At 45.0% G+C, this 17,633-nt stretch overlaps 1 protein-coding gene across 2 annotated transcripts in view; it reads left to right on the forward strand.

Moving 5' to 3' along the window:
• The first annotated feature begins 1,599 nt into the window (after positions 1-1,599).
• Positions 1,600-17,633, forward strand: part of GRIA3 (glutamate ionotropic receptor AMPA type subunit 3) — a 283,047-nt gene continuing 267,013 nt past the window's right edge. The window contains exons 1-3 of one of the 2 annotated variants that reach the window (XM_047764735.1): positions 1,600-1,737; positions 2,002-2,128; positions 3,276-3,434. In XM_047764735.1, coding sequence (XP_047620691.1) covers positions 2,020-2,128; positions 3,276-3,434 — 268 coding nt within the window. In that variant the 5' untranslated portion in view covers positions 1,600-1,737; positions 2,002-2,019. Of the gene's footprint in view, positions 1,738-1,759; positions 2,129-3,275; positions 3,435-17,633 lie in introns of those variants that run through there. The other variant, XM_047764736.1, reaches the window with a different exon arrangement.

Genomic DNA, 17,633 nt, shown 5'->3' on the forward strand with positions numbered 1-17,633 from the left:
TCCACATTTGTCACGGGGTAGTCTGTGCTACCCCTTTTGTCCTAATACTCCAAATTTAGTCTTCTGTGACCCCCAGGTTTCTCTCACACTTGTTGCCATGGACTATTCAAATGGACAAAAGATTTCCATGGGTGGTAGGGTAGAAAGAGATGGAGAGAAATTTGGGAGGAGCCTAGAACCATTTTTCTGATTGCCCAAGGGTTTGGAGACTTTCTGGCCCAGGCTCCAACAAAGATCATGTCAAAGCCAAATTTCTGGTGTAATCAGTCTGGCAGTTGGGGCCTTGGGCCCCTGCCTTGGTATCCCCTGCCCAATGTGTACCACTTTGCTGTACACTGGCAGGAAGTTTTGTTTTCCATGTAGACCAGGAGGAGAGGCTATGAAAAAAAAAAAAAAACAGCTGGTGTGGGAAGGGATAAAATCCATCTCTTCCAGAGGAGCTGGGGTAGGCGTGAAAGACTTGGGAGATAGAGGCTTCTTTTTTCTCACCACTGGAGAGAGGGGCTAGGGAGAGGCACCTGCAGCCCAAGAGGTTAGTCCATGGGGTGCTGTGGAGGGGATCACCCACAGTGCAGATCCAGGCTGCACTTCCAGGGTTCTTACCTCCCCTTAGACCAGAGAGTGAAAGAGGAGTGGGAGGAACTGATGGCCTCAGTTCAGGGGCCATCAGTCAGGGGCCTGGGCTGCTGCTAGTCCAAGGGAGGAAGACAGCTAGGGACAGTTACTCCAAACTTAACTTTCAATCCCCACTCTCATCCCTACTCATTCCCACACCTCTCTCCTCCTATGTTGCTGCGACTCAGCGTCCTTTTCATTAACCTTTTAGTTACCACCTCCAGGCACACAATTTTCTAAGCCCTCCAAAGCAGTCAATCCCTTGCTGCCCAACACCGCCCTGCCCTTTCTCCCCTATCCCATAAGCCAGGCTCAGCACTTGGGTCAGGGAAGGTACTCGCCTCCCAGAGCCGTGGGGTGGGGTGGGGGTTCTTCACTGCTCTTGGATCTCTTCTCCTGTGGAAAAACTGAGCGGCACGGCCCGGGCATGCGCAGCATCTTTGGGCGCATTGTGATGGGAACTGCTTCTCTGAGTCTCTACAAAGACTCCGGAGTAACCGCTCACCGCTCCCCCCACAAGACCCCCCCCCCTCAGCTTCTTTAAGACAGACACACAAAAGCACAGGCAATGCAGCTTTTCTTTCTTTCTTTAAAAAGCCGGCTGCAGCTTGAAAGGCTGGCCCACGTGAGGACTAGTGTATTTCTATCGATTCCATCTCTCGTGTTGACAAACGCCAGCACCGGGGCTTTGCAGTCCGCGGCTGCAGTTTGCAGTGGAGCTAAGCGGTGTGCGGCTTTAATTCCACGTCAGATCAACTTTGATCAATATCCCCCTACCGGCCCAATTGGAAGAGCCCAATTCACCGCTGCTGAGCCTTTTCGCTCTTTCCTTCTTTTTCCCCCTCTTTAGACCCACCATATTTTGAGGGAGAGAAGTCTTGGATTTTCTTTTCTTTTTAATTTCTTTCTTTCTCTCTTTCGTTTCTCTGCGGTTTTGCATATTTGTTTTTCGGTGTTTTGTCTTTTTGGTTTTGTTTGGGGTTTTTGGTTTTTAGTCTCTCTCTCTCTCTCTCTCTGTATCTCTATCCCTTTCTCTTAGTGGTAGGGAGAGAGATCGCTTTGGCGAACCGAGCTTGCAGCCAATGAACCCGCCTTCCAGATTGGTGTGAAGACAGAAGTGAGGTGGGGGGCGGGGAGGGGGTGTGAGAGAGCCTGGGAGCAAGAGAAAGAGAGAGAGGGAGAGAGCGAGCTAGAGAGGGAGCGAGCTATAGAGACGGAGAGAGAGAGAGAGGAGGTGGTGGAGGAGGAGGACTAGGACTAGTGTGGGGTGGAAAGGAAGAGTGAGCGAGAGCAAGTTGAGGGGAGGGGGTGTAAGAGCCGGCGAATTCTTTTTCTTTTTCTTTTATTATTTTGACGACTCCCGAGTTGCGCCCATGCTCTTGTCAGCTTCGTTCTAGGCATAGCATGGCCAGGCAGAAGAAAATGGGGCAAAGCGTGCTCCAGGCGGTCTTCTTTTTAGTCCTGGGGCTTTTGGGTCATTCTCACGGAGGATTCCCCAACACCATCAGCATAGGTAAGCGCGAGCCAGCCAGCCGGTCAGGCCGGGCTCTCCTGCACCCGAGACCACTGCCCTGGCGTGGCGACTGCGGCCGCGGCTCCCTGTCCTGCGTGGCCTGGGAGGGGACTGGGGACCGGGATCTGGCAGGAATCGCAGGGATCTGAGCCCGAGAGAGCTGGCTGGGGTGGGGAGCATCGGGAACTAAAGAGGGGTCTCCTGGGGCTAGAGGAGGTGGGCTGCCGGCTTTTCTGAGCTAAGCTGAGCAGGGGAGGCATGAGGGAGGCTGTCAGGCTGCACCCGGGCGAAGAGTCGCGGCTTTGGGGCTCGCTGCTCAGGACTTTGCCATGGCGTGCGCGCCGCCGCTGGAAGTTGTCCCAGGGTGATGCCGCCTGTCTGGCTGCGCCAGGGCGCGTAACCCGGTCCGGGGCGCCCCGTCCCGAGTCTCCAGATCCCGTGAGACCGGCTAGTGCCGAGGGGCGGGGAGGTTGGAAGCCCACTCTGGATCCTCCAGACCTGGGCAGCCACCGAGATCGGTGGTGGATGGGGTAGGAGGCGGGGGTGAGACTAGGAGCTGAGCCTGAGAGCGGCGAAGTCACGCAGACCACGAATTCATGAATTGCAGCTGTGTCTGCCTGGAGCCCGGCTCCCCGGGCGCCAGGAGGGAGTTTTCTGCTGGTATTTACAAGTCAAGAAGTTAGAATTGTTGCCTTTTCCGAACTAAGCCCCTGTATTGTCATGGGGTGGGGGGGAAGAGCAAGGGTATGGAATTGTTTTTCTTCCCAACCTTTCCCTTTGCGCCAGGAAAAGATGGACCAGCTTGTGGAGATGGGAAGTGGCGGGGGTGGGGTGGAGAGGGGAGAGAAAGCTATCGCCTTGAAAAAGAACCAAGTCCCACTCTTGGTTCTACCGTCCTACCCCAAAGCAGCCCCCATCTCCTTCATTCCCCCTTCTCTCCAGTCTCCTCCGACTCTTTAGAGGAAAACCAGGTTTCTCTTGGCCAAAATTTGAGTTCACAAGAGTCTTCAAAGACACACAGGTTGAAAATCAATCATCATCGCGTACCCCAGTGCCATTGAGAGGTTATCGTGTATCTGTAGTGCTCCCCAATTTCTAACCGCTCCTGGGGGGACACAAGCCAAATCTCGGTTCCCTTTGCTTATAGGCGGACTTTTCATGAGAAACACGGTGCAGGAGCACAGCGCTTTCCGCTTTGCCGTGCAGTTATACAACACCAACCAGAACACCACCGAGAAGCCCTTCCATTTGAATTACCACGTAGATCACTTGGATTCTTCCAATAGTTTTTCTGTGACTAATGCTTGTAAGTAGATCTGCTTTTCCTCCTTTTGGGACGTGGGGACCTCATTTGCATCTTGCTTGTGGAACTTGGGGTCTGCGTATGTGCTGGAGGGGTGATTGCCTCAGTAGACGTTTCAGGGGCTCTAGTGAATCCAGGTTTCATGCGACATAAATCAACTCCAGAGGATCCTACTGAGGGAGGGACTTAAGGCAGTAGACAAAACTGTCCTGAGTAATGTTTGATGCAAAAGTTTCATTTTTCCTTCCTGGTAAACTGGTTCCCTTCACCACAACCCCCTCCAGTTTTTTCTTCCCCCTTTTGGCTGGGAAAAAAAAAATAGCATGGGTGTTCAGGGAAATTTCTTCAGATAGGATTTTTTTTAAAAAAAGCCTCATGACTGAGTCAATTCAGGATGTACAGTGCTTGACAGTCAAAGCTAGCACTTGGCTGTAGGAATGAGCTGAATTTGGCAGTTGCCTAATATATGGGAACCAAATACGAGAAATTCTGCAAACAAGTGACCTTGAGCTACAGATTAGGCTGGGTTTCCTAGCCTCTTTCTGTCCTAGAATATCACCTTTCTTACCCAGAAAGCTCTGATGGGAACTGATGAGACTACAGACTGATTAAAGTGATAAATTCCTGGCAAACTGAGGGGAAGGGAGAAAGTGCTCAGATGACTACTGGGGAAGCTACTTCTGCTCCGCCTCCCCTGAGTTGTTCATTCCCTCCCCACCCACCCACCCCCAATCCTTAAGGACAACACTGTTCTTAACTTAGAGCAAAAGGTGGAAGGGGGCGGCTTGCAGCAAGAAAACTGAATATCAAAAGGGAGGAATTTCAGCAGCCCCAAAGCCAGTTCCAAAACTGCTAGTTGTGCCCCCAGGATTGTTCCTGTAGAAAGGGGATATTTTGAAAAGTAAAAACCACTGGGAACCCAAATTAGCATGTTAGACACAGGTTTTTTCTTGAATAGAATGTTTGATGAAGAAGATGGATAATTCTTCATCTAAGCTTGAAGTTTTCACAACAATGAGGGTGATGATGACATGAGCTTGTGTAGTTTGGAATTTTTGTTTTTTGATTTTGTTTCAGGGGAGAAATGATATTTATATTTGGTTGGGTGAAACTTTGTATAAGACTTTCTTCAAATCCTTCTGCCTCAAAGGATGTGTGATTTTCAATAACTGTTGAAAGGGTCTCCCGGGGCACAGATTCCTTGGATTTGAAGACTTAGGTCAAGGAGATGGAGTTGCAGTACTTTGCAAGAAATTGTGACAGTTACCAGCTTTAAGAAAATTTTAGCTGAAGGTACAGATCCTTATATGAACATGTTCTGAGATACTCTGTATTTGACATTCTTTGGCTTTCCGACATTGACAAAAATAGGAACTTATTAATTCCAGCTAAGTGTGAAAGTTACAAAATGTCTGTCTATACTTTGCATCTTATTTCGGTAATCCCAGCCTGTCTCTACAGCAACTTGCAACACACATCTGACTCTTAATCCTGCAGCCCTGTGATTTTGTCAAGAGGTTGAATTTCAAATGCAACTTCCTAAGTATCAGTTAGAACAGATTGAAAGCCAAATACATGAAACTACCCAGATTTATTATTATTATTAATGAATAATATTTAAACTCCCTTTAGTGTCTTCCCACTGATGAGGACTGAGATAAGAGTGTTAATTGACTTCCCAGGAATGATTGATTTCCTAGGTGTTTCAGCTTGTTTTTTATGGTCAAATCAGATTGACACTCACCAGCCCAGGGTCATCAGACTCCTACTCATGAAGCAGTCAGGAAATGATCCTTGACATGTGAAAAGCTCAGGTTTGAGAAAAGGCAATAAGTCATCCATGTTGGTGTTGAGTTGCCTTACCGCCTTACCTCTCAGGGCAATAAAGGAACAGCTATGAAAGGAAAATAAATTGATCAGAACCCCCACCCCACCCTAAGTCCATAGTACTTCAGTACATAAGCTTACAAAGCTGGCTTATGGCTGGGGGCTTGAAAACATGGGATAAGGGCTATCCCTCACTGGACAACAGGAAAGATAAAACAAAAAGGTGACCTTGCCCTTAGTTATGTCAAATGCACACATAAACACACACTGACACACACAGGAGAAATTTCCAGAAACCAGTGATGTGTACCCAGCTGCCTGTTGCACACTCAGACTTTACAGCTCAGAAGACAGAGGAGGAAAGCTGTCATCTTCTCTGGTCCCCAAAACAGTCCTCTCTGAATGTCACAATCATTGAATGGGGGCCAGATCTCAAAGCTGTCTCCTGGCAGCTGCTTCCTAGAATTTTAGTATGAGAAAGATGACTAGTCAAACCACAGTCTGATAGTCTCTGAATGTAGAAAAAAATCATTTCAGGGGACCAGGGAAGCCCTGCAGGTGTATCTCATTTATTTCTCTGGCCTTGATTTTTCTTTTTCTTGTGGAAGTGAAGATCACATATCACAGATATCACCATAGTACTAGTTCAGCACTGGAGCCTGGCAGGTGACCCCAGGTTCCATTCTTGCACTTGATTGCACTATTGCACAGAGGACACACACACACACACACACACAAAAAAAAAAAAAAAAAAAAAAAGGACCTAGGGAGAACTTGAGAAAACTCCAGATGAATTCAAATCTGGTCACCCCCCTCTCCTACCTGATTCAGTATGGAATAGGATGGCAAAAATTAAAGAAACTTTCTTCTGTTCCCATTCAGAATTCCTAGTTTTAGCTTCCCCTAACACTAGAATTGATTTCTTCCCATAATCTTTCCTGTACCCTCAATCTTGTGGCAGGCACACACTTTTGAAGACACAGGTATGCAGGTAAACAAATACCCAAGAATAAACAAAGGGTAATGCTTTCTGTGTATGTTCTAGCTCTCCTTCCACACCCCTCCCCCAATGTATTCAGGGGGTTTCTTGCCATGAATCCCAGGCATCTGTTATTTAAAGACTCTTCTTCATCAGCAACAAATTTTTTTTACACCACCCCCAAGAGGTTTGCTTAAGACAGACTCCAACTTCATTCCCTGTCTTAAGAGGCCAATAAAAGCATCTCCAGCTTTGAAAGGTGGTTCATTTGGGATCTCAGCTCAGAGGTGAATTGAAGTTTATTGAAAAGACCCATCTGATTTGGAGCACATGTTCCTATTTCATAGGGATTAATTGAGTTTGCCACCTTACTTTTCAATTTGGCTAGGTAGCTCCAGAAAGAAGGATAGTTTGAGTATTGTGATTTCAGGATACATGCATTCATACACAGACACAGGCACCCATACACACATAATCAGTATATGTGAAAAGAGATGTGCACACATGTTTTAAGTTGTACAGACACACCTATTCTTAAAAAAATAAACAGATTTGATCATCCTAGGGCTTTGGAGGATGTGGCAACACCAAGGGAATGCTGTGTCCCATTGGTGGTGTGGCTTTGCTGCCCTCATTCTTCAGGAAATGCCTCCGATTCCCTTGAAGTCCCCTCCCGTGTCTTGCTGCTGTGCACTTGTAGTGCACTCTATACTACATCGCCCCAGCCTCTGCAGTGTCAGCTCATTAGCACACAGATCTCATATTCCCTCTCCGCACTGTCATTGCAAAAATTGCTGTTGTACACCTTTACAGCCAACAAATGTGCTCGCGGATTACGCACTGTTTGTAAAAAGCAAGGAAAAGGCAAATGTAACCTTAAAGGTTATTCACCACAGAATCGTGCTTTTAATGCATTGGTAAATACAAATCTGTTGATGGAGGCGTGATAGTGATGGTGGGACTGAGAGTGGGACTTAGGAGTACAGGCTATAATGGAGCCCCAGGCAAAATCCCTTTTGCTGGCTAAATCTAGCTCATCAGCTGCAAATTTTTATTCCATTAATTTTCTTTGAGCCATTTGAAATATACCTGCTAACTGAGAGGATGCTCCTTTTATAACTGAGCGCATTTTGCTACCAAGTGTACTTAGCCGAAGCAGGTTTCCGAATCTTGCCCACAGGGTCGCAATCTAATTATCTAATTTTTCTAATTGCCAGGCTCCATTTAACTGTTTAAGTCCATTTGGGGAAGAAATGTCTCCACAGATCCTATCCTGTGCTCTTTAGTAGTTTTGGTTGTTCTTTTCATGTAATCTTTGGAAGCAGGGCAAAGACCCATGGTATCATGGCTCCTGTCTTCAAACAGATCTTCACATACTAACCAGTGTCCATCACTCCAGCTCCAGCTCCAGTTCCACCTCACACCCCCCAACCCCCTCCTATAGCGCCTTTGCTGCTCTCCCTCTCTCTGTTTGCTGGCTGGTCTTCCACAAGCTCAGTGGCTTAGTTCACTCTTCAGCCCCTCTGGCCAGTGGGCTTAGCCCTCTGGAGCACAAAGAGGTTGCCTCCGTGGTGACAGTCAAAGATTTAAGTCACCTTCTCACAGGGTTTATTATGCTTTTTTTTTTTTAAATCTATTTTTTATGTGGCGAAGAGGGAGGTTGGTGATGCTGTTCATTTGGGCCATAAAAATAGACAGCACTCAGTAGGCTGTAAAGGTGAGCTTCCAGCAAAGTGTATTACCTCCCCTAGAAGGCAACTTCCTGTTGATGTACTAAGTGTGTGTGTGTGTGTGTTGGGGGTGGGATTGGGGGCGGCAGGAAGGCTTCGAGGGGAAGGAACAAACAGCACTACTTTGTTCTCCACCTATGCCTACTGCAAAAATGAGCCCCAGTTCTTATTCCTTTCAGCAATTCTAACTTTTTTCCTTAAAATGAAACTGGTTTCTCACATCAGAGGTCATTTCCTTAATTCTGCATTTCCCTTCCTACTCCTCAAAATTGAATGAGAATAGTGGGAGTTGGTTAAGATTTTTATTATATCCTTTTGGCTCCTGGTATATTTTTAAAGTTCATTATGATGGGTAGTCAGAGGTGATTGGCTGGTTTCATTTTAACAAATTGGAAAATAAATGAAGCTTCTGAGGCATCGTCTTCCTTTGTGGATGAGAGATTTGTCATTTTTATACAATTGGTTAAAGGATTAAAAGACAGCACGGATTTTAAGAGAAGGCCAGAATTTTAGAAGGTAGAATTCATAACTTCAGGGGAAGGGGATAAACATGCTAATTCAGACGATTTAACTTTGAACTTAGATGGAGACAGCAAATATATTTGAAGGACCTTTCAGAAAACTTTGTCTTCTCTGAAGGTCAGGAAAATTATCTGCATCCTTTACCTGGGCCATTACAAAAATCAAGTTTTGACTTTGTTCCTTTGTCTTTGATACGTAGGGTCTAATTAGATGAAACGTCCACAGGAGGGTGCAATTAAAACCCTATGTGGGGGCTGTGGGTATTTTTCAGCAGGAGTGTGGGAGTTGTGCAGACATAAAAGGAAGTCCCTCTCCACTTGGGAACTGTCTGGGCTTCCATCAAAGAGCTAGGAGTAGCCTCAGCCTGTGTGTGGGGTGAGCCTTGAGCCAGGGCAGCAGCCCCCAAAAAGGGTCAGTACTTGGCAAAAGTTTAACATGGAGAGAATCTGCCTTCTTCACACTTCTGCCTCTTCTCTTGCCATCATTTCCTGCTCCTGTTCTACCTGCCCATCCCATGCCTTTTTTCTGGTATCTGGCTGGCCCCTGATTCTGGTATCCCTTCCACACGCAGCAAACTTACCTACGGACTGTTTCCTGCTCTGGGCTTATCCAGACCTAATGCTGCTTATCCATCAGAATATCTCTGTTCTTGGTCCATGTTCTCAGGGCCTGTTCTCTCTCTTGAGGGTGATAGCTTTTTATCCAATATAAGAATCTAGCTGAAAGCAGCTGGCAAGGGGTTAATATACCTAACTGGGAAGTATTTGCTTTAAAACCAGGGACCATGGTAACCATAATACCTCAATTCCAGGAAAGATATTCAAATAGGTTTGTTTCTGGGCATGAGGTGCGGAGTAGCTGCTCCCTCTACTCAGACCAGAGATCAGCTGAGCCTGGTCATGGAAGACCTCTACAGGCCAAAGTCAAAAGCTCCCTGCACCTGGTAGATTTGGTGTAAGTGCCCCCAAGGCATAGAGCAGGTGTAGCTATCCCACATTGAACTTCAAAGCCTTTGTGGTCCTTTGGGAAGCAGCCAAAGGTCACAGGGATTCATTTTATTAAAGAAGTAAATATGTACAGCTTTTTGCATGTTACTCATACCTCAATAAAGTGCTTCTTAAAAAAGTAGAAAATTTGTATATGTCCTACCAAAAAAAAAAAAAAAAAGAGGCTGCCTTAGATCTGAAGGGGCCTATGTAGGCATGAGCAGGGGATGCGCCAGCATGGAAAGGAGGTCAAAAGGGGCGAGAAAGGTGGTGAGGAAGCTGGCTCTCAGAATGAAAGCTTTCTCTCCCTGGGATGGTATGTCGATACAGTGATTATGAGGCAGCATCTAACCCTGGAGGGAAGCCTAGCCAAGCAGTGTCGCCTCCCCCCTCCCTCTCTTGCCTTTTCTCAAGTGCACACTCTGGTTTCCCTCCCAGTGGAAAGAAGCAGAATATTCTCTTCGGATTTCTGTTCCAGCATTGGTCAGAGAAGTGTTTCCAACCCTCTGCCTCAATTTCCTTTCTCCTCAGTTCCTGCCATTGGCTTCTTTAGCACTTGTCCTCAAAATAACCATTCTTTGTCCTTCTTTGGAGGGGTCTTGGGGACAAGGATAAGGAAAGGAAACACAGCTGGTTATGACCCCTTAACCCTGTGGGGGTACAATTCAGTCTAGAAGAGCACTTCTAACCTTTCATGTACATGCCAGTCACCTGGGGATCTTGTTAAAATAAAGATTCTGATTCAGTAGATCTTCGGTGTCCAAGAATTTGCGTTTCTAGTGAGCTTCTAGGTGACACCAACACTGCTGGTACTCAGACCACACTTCGCAAGGAGACTGTGATTACCAAAGAAAAAGGTTCTCCCGGATAAGCTCTTACCCACATCTGTACTTTCTTGCCTTCCAAAGAAAGTTCTATAAGAGACACGTTTGGCTTATTCTGACTCAAGAGTATCCCTATCATATTGCCAACCACCCTGTGTTCGTTTCAGCCATGTCTGTAGGTGTCTGATGAGAGCAGCTACTTAGATTGCTTTTTATAGGGATTTGGAATGGAGACTGGAAGTCAGGCTGAGAGAGGACATAACTCATGAGCCAGGATGACAGGATCTTGGCTTCTTGCCATACCCCAAAGTGTCCCTTTTAGAAAAAACCTGCCCAAGAGAGCTAAGGTTGGCATGCAGCTCCAACTGCCTTTCCACTTTGCTTCTCTGGGTCAAGGCATGCCAGAAGGGGGCATGTAGCATCTGCTCCTCAGCTGTCTGATTTCCCTTCAGTGGGGTTAGAAACATGAAGTACAACACAACCCGAATTCTGTCTGGTTCCCTAAGAGCCTGAAGAATTGACTCCATTTTCAAGACCAGCACCAGGCACTCATTGTGGGGTAGATGGAGTGGAGGGGAAGTAGCGTCACTTTCTAACATATCTGAGATAAGGACTGCTCCAGGGAAGTCATTAAAAGCTTACACAGTGTCGTTTAAGGACTGCCAAATCGCACCCTATTACCTAAAAAATTGCCCCACCAACAGTCTGCCATTTGTCTGAAATTCCACAAATTCAGAATTTATGTGTGTTACTTCACTGAAGGCCTGTGCTAAAATGCAAACATGCTCTTTGGAAGGGATGAGTTTATTCCTTATCAGTCATTAATATTTCAACCAGAAGTCTCTGATCAGATTACCACCTGTTACCTTGCAGTGTCCTCAAAGGAGGTTTTCCAAGACAGGTAAGTGAACCAGAACAATGGACCTGTCCAAGAAAATGAGCCACCAAATGAGGGCACTGGGAGACTTGAAGATGAGCAAGGGTCCCTCGAATACACTTCACCTTGTTTGCAACACTTGAACTTCTCCATAGATATACTCTGGTAGTTTATTCGCTAGGATTTTAGATTCTCTTGACCCTCCAGGTCACATCGTTCCAACAGTAGTGGGTCTGCTGCCTCTTTCATGCATGGTGTTGCAATAAATGATCTCAGCCTCTGGATTCCACGTAATGACTATAGTATAATCAGTTTGTGATGGGAGGTAGTGAGGATTTTTTTAACCTTTAAAAGAATGTTGCCATCAAAAATAGTCCCCTTTCAGTTATCTGTGATTGACTGATCTACCTTGCCAATTGCTTGTTGCAATCAGGGCTCTCATCCTTGCCGCTTCCCAGAAAGGGATCAGGCTACCAGCAATGGATGAGACAGAAAGAGATCAGGACCCAGCCTATAGAGGAACCATCGTGTGTATATGGGTGTGGGTTTCTGTGTGGATGAACACCTTTGTGAATTTAAGGTAGAAAGGCCACTAACATCCACTGTCCATCAGAACCTGTTATAGAGTCCCAAATATTCGTGTATTTGTTTGCTATTTCCAAGGTTACTCGTTGGTTAGTTTAAAACAGGGTTTCTTGAATTAGACCACTTGCAGCAGAATCACCAGAAATGCTTGGTAAACATATGGATTCCTAGGTCACACTCCAGATATATTGCATCAGAAAATATATAAGGATAGTCCTTTTTAACAAGCTCTATGGGTGATTCTAATGCACCCTCAATTTGGGAATCACTAGTTTAATTTATGCTGGTACTGCAAATGGAGTTAGATATATAGATTCATATTGAATATCTTTTGAGCATCCACTAAGCACCAGGCATTGTATCATGCACTTTCATACATGTTACTTCTGTAGGTGAGGTACTGTCAGCCCCTGTAAGCATTGGAGAGTTTGGTTCTCAGATTGGAAGTTCAAGGCTTGAAAGAACTCAGAGATTAGCCTCAAGTCACACTCTCTGAGGCAACCAAACAAAGCAAAAATGTTCCTTGATATAGTAAGTAGAGACAAGGAAATGATTTTCATTTTGACATTGCTTCATCCCTTCTTTGCTTGTTAGCTAATGCTTGGTCCTTAGCTGTGCTGTAAACTAGATGTCATGGCAAATGCCATCCCATTTGTTAAAAATAGATGTGCTGCAATAAGTTTACATAGCATTCGTTGTGCCATCTTTGCTACCAACAAATTGAAAACTAGGGATGAAATAATACCTACTCAAGCCACTTAGAAGACATGGCACTAAGCACCATGCATGCCTGATCTCATGGAATCATCACAACATAGCTAGGAAGGAGCTACTCTCATCTCCATTTTATAAGAGAAGAATCAGGTGTAGTTCAAAATATATATAAGCAACTAGCTCAAGGTTACACATATGGGTAATGAGTGAAGCCAGGATTCTACCTGAAATCTTCCTGCTTATAGAGCCTGGACTCAATTTCAACTAGGGTTGAAATTGCAATGATTTCAGGGGCCGGGTAGATCACATAAATGTGGAAATTGAGCTAGGTATGGAGTAGCAAGGCCTGTGGCAACATGGAGAGTCCATGTTGCTACCTGAAGACATTGACATCCAATTTTCAAACCACTGTGGGACAAACAAAACATCTGCAATAGTACTTTGGGTGGTGAAAGGTAGAAAGTACAAGTTTTTGACCTCTGTGCTACACTATTCACCACTCTCTGGCAGCTGACTTACTGACTGAAGGAAGCTCTATTAACTGGTAGTTATAATTACTTAAAAAAAAACCCAGAAATCAATATCTATTTTTAGTTAAAAAAACTGTATTTTATCTTCTTAGTGTTCCATCAAGGTACTTCAGTATGGCAGAACTTTCCTTCCTTTGTCCTTATGGCTCTACATGCATACGCTGTACATCTGTTGGCCTTTCATGGTTGAGTGCCAGCTCAACTCTGACTAGTCTTCTCCCAGGCAATGCTGAGGCCTACGGCTAGGTCAGAACACTGGTACAGAGTCATTAATGATGCTCAGCAGGTAAAAAGAGGTACTACTAGGGGGTGCTATGGGGGAAACAGCTTTGAGTGTGGTACCTGCAAATCCCAGGCGCACGACTGGGAGGCTGATGGGCCAGGTAAGGCTCTGTGAACACTCACCCAGGATAGGAGCTCCCCATATACCCCAAGATAAAGGGCCACCAACTTTAGACAGGGGTCCAAAATGGAGATTCATATGTAGTTGCTTGGAGTTGTAAACTGACCTAAGCCAACTGATCGTTCACAATCATTAGATTTTGTTGGATGTCAACAGCATGTCTTTGTTAAGAGTCAGGTTTTCTATAGGTCTTCTCCCCATAAGCTCACTACCAGGTGTAAAAGTAAGCCTCATACAAAATTCTATTTTTTTTGGGGGGAGGGGGTGTTTGGGCTGCACCCGCAGCACATGGAGGTTCCCAGGCTAGGGGTCCAATCAGAGCTATAGCCACTGGCCTCCGCCACAGCTACAACCACACCAGATCTGAGGTGCATCTGCAACCTACACCACAGCTCAAGGCAACGCCAGATCCTTAACCCACTGAGCGAGGCCAGGGATTGAACCTGCAACCTCATGGTTCCTAGTTGGATTCATTTCCACTGCGCCATGGTGGGAACTCCCAAAATTCTTTTTCTCACTAAAATAATGGCAAACAGGCATAAAAACAATTGAATAGCCTGTTCTTTAGGCTCCCTTTCTTTTTAGGTGTGCCAACAGCACCTTGCAAGAAGGTTCACTTGAGGCACACAAAACAATACCCTAGTGGCAGGATGCAGCTAACTAAGAGTCCTCATTAGTGGCTGCCCACAGGACACTTTACAAATTAAGCCTAGGGTGCCATTCAAAGGGATAACAGTATAGAGCTTGTGAGATCCTTGTATCTTCTTTCTGCTTGTTTGGGAACACTTCTACCATATTTCTAGGGGATCCACATATGTTAAAAAGTAATGATTTCACCAATGAGAAATTTAATGTTAATTAACCAAGCTTCTGGTGTGCATTAAAGAGAAAGATACCTGAAGTGTTCATAGAATAAATTCTTGATTAAAATTATTAAATGCTAGGTAACTACTCCTGCCCTTCACATTACCCAATAAGGTTAATTGACCCCCCCCCCCCCAAGGGTATAGATTCAGACTAAATAACCTGCATATATACCACACAATTTATGTTTAAGTCTTACAAAAATAAATTACAGAAACTATAACATTTGAGATACCATGTTTCTTAGGGCCTTGGGAAGCAGTTACAGCTGTAGAGGGATATGGGGTACATTAGAATGAGCAATGGAGCAAGAATTAGGAGATCTGGGTTCCAGTCTCAAGTCTGCCACCTACTGCCTATATGACCTTGAACAAGCTACTCCATCCTCTGTTATAATTTTTATCATTTGTAAAATGGGGACGTTCTTCTGGATGATCTCTGCGGAGGCTGCCATTTTTTACACCCCATCCTTCACTCCTGTCCAATTCCTAGCACCTCCCATCCCATTAACAGGCTCACTTCATTTCTTACTGAGGAACTATTATCCAAAATGCCCCTCAGATTCTTCTATTACATCTAGAAATTTCTCTTCATATTCTTCAATTCACTGCCTTTATAAGACTCTGATGAAACTGTTGAATCCTTGAAACCAATGGACAGTTCTTCCAGCCAGTTGTGGCTTATCCTTGCTTTCATCCTAGCTTTTCCACTTACTAGTTGTGAAATCTGGGGGCAAGTTACTTAACTTGGTTGTGCCTGCTTTCCCAGTTATAAAATGGGGCTAATAATAGCCCTCACTTCATGGGTCATTGAGAGTTTTAAATGAAATAATTCACAAATCCACATAAAGTACTTAGAATAGTGCCTGGCACATATTGGATATTATTATTATCAACATAATCATTAATTTAAAATCCTTTGAGCTTTTTGTCCTAAAAACGGAAACCTAGTTTCACTTGAAAAGTAAAATGTCTTGTCACTTTAGGGACCAGAAGGTTTCCTTTCTGAGCAGCTGCCCTCTGAGCCTGTCTATAGGTCTCAGCTCTGCCCAAACCCAAGATTAATTTTTTTCTGCCAAGAAACCCATCACAGCACCCTTTCAGATCACCAGCTCACCACTGTGACCCCCATGCATTCAAATTTGCCCACCCAGTTTGCCTCTTGTGAGCAACAGCTACTCAGATATTTATTCTATACTCACAAACTCAGAGATGCATCTTTCTGCATAATGTAAAAACTGTAAGTTCTAGGGATGACTGAAAGTCTTCTTTCCCAAAGAAACTGTCTTCATCTCTAATTCCATCAGCTTCCAATCACAAAATAAATCGTTCTTTCCGTTCTTCTGTGACAATCCATTATCCAAATGGTACAGAAGTAGTCCCCCTGACTTCCAAAAGGCTCAGGAGGCATCCACATATCTTCTGGTGATTGATTTGGAGAACACTTGGGCTAAGCACCCAGGAGACTGGCTGTGCAGCAAGGGCCCAGAGCTTCTCTGAGAAATTGGGCTGCCTCCTGAGGAACACAAGGAAGAACCACAAGGAATTGCTCAGGGCCTCCCTGGAGGAAGCCCCTTCATTTCCTTGGACACTGTAGGGCCACTAGTGAGTGAGACTTCTCTGTGGGTCCTGGAGTCAAGAGCCCAGGGAAGTGAGGGTTGAGGCCCTCCATTCTGCCCTTCTCCTCTAGAGCAGGCCCTGCTCTGGCACATACACATCTACACATTGCATATGTCTTCCCCTGGCCCTTCCCACTTCCTGGGGACACTTAGTATTTGACAGTCCCTTTAGTCTCCTGCCATCCAGATGATGACACCTCAACAGAAACCCACTTCTGGAACATCTTCGTGTCTAGTCAACCCTTTGACGATCACAACCTCTTACAGGAGTTCAATGCACTTTGGGCAAGAGTCACTAAGAGTGTCCTTTGACCTAGTTTCTGTCAGTCCCAACTCCTACTGCCCCCATTTCTTCCCTCTACTGCCCACATATCTGCAGAACATGAGGAGGAGGAAACAATGAGGAAAGTTGCTTTCTCCCAGGTAAAGAGAAGTAGAGCTGCCCAGCTCTTTATGCAGTAATTCCTGTCCCTTATATTTGGCACCTAACTCTCTGGAGCAAGTGGTTGCTGTTTGGCCCTTGCCTAGTAGAAGGCTGTTTCTCCTACTTAGTTTGGGAGCAACCAGAGGGCAACGAATGGCTCTAAATTGCATTGCCTGTGTTTGAATCTTGGCTCTATCTCTTATTGGCTATATGACCTTGGGCAAATTACTTAACTTCTTTCTCCAAGCCTCGGTTTCCTCATTTGTGAAATGAAGATGATTACAACAGTAATTACCTCATAAATTTGTTGTGAAGACTTAATGAGATTACCCATGTAAAATATGTGCCATGATGCCTGTCATATAGTAAGTGTTCAATAAGTGGTAGCTATTATTAACACAAAGTACTGAGGTGGTTGGTAAGTGGAACAGAGGAATAGAATTAATCAAAAAACAAACTGTGGAATAGATTCTTCCCCATCTATGGCCATCCCCAAAGCCTTGCAAACTAATATTCATCCTCTGTGAATCTGTAGCTGGAACCAGGCCAGATGGGGTCATCTTTGAGAATTCACGGTGCTGCTTCAGGCATGAGGGATTTGCTTTGGGGCAAAGTAAAGGAGAAAGAAAGAATTGACTCAATGCCTGAAATAGCCAGGGAATACATACCACTACATTGAATCATGCCATCATTGAGCGAAATCATCTAGAAAGACATGATCTCTTGTGATTTTTTTTATCTGAACTAGATCTGATTAGGATAAAGGCGCATGGATGTGATAATCTTGCCACTTGCTGGCTTGAAGGAAAAAACAACATTTCTTCAAAAGGAAAAGTCTATTTGAATGTAGTTGAAAATGCGAGACTGGAGACGTCTCCTTCATCCTTCACTTAGACTAGGAAAAACATGGTGCCAGTTGATTTTTCTGACTGGATGGATTTTCTTCTTTTGATGTTGCTTGCCTAAGTCAGACCAAAAATAGCAAAGGAAGGAGATATGGAAAAGGTTAAAAGAGAAATTTTGCTAATGTGATTTTCCAGCATTTTAGTCTCCATTCTCTCCAGAGCAAAGGTTAACTAGCTGATTCCATAAGCACAGACTCACTAGAAAGGATCCTGCTGAGGACTGCTACCCTCTGCTCTGTATTCTGGGCTCATCACCCAGCTTGCTTTTCCAGCAGGCCCATACCTGGGTGATGACCAAAAGCATTTTGTTACTTCATATCCCAGTGTCCCCTTGCTCTACCTGCCTCACCTTCTCTTCTCTTTTCCTATCCAATCCCACTGCCATGTTGCCTTATGGGATCACTGATTTTTTTT

Source organism: Phacochoerus africanus, chromosome X (assembly GCF_016906955.1).
Source record: "Phacochoerus africanus isolate WHEZ1 chromosome X, ROS_Pafr_v1, whole genome shotgun sequence".
Classification (NCBI taxonomy): Eukaryota; Metazoa; Chordata; class Mammalia; order Artiodactyla; family Suidae; genus Phacochoerus; species Phacochoerus africanus.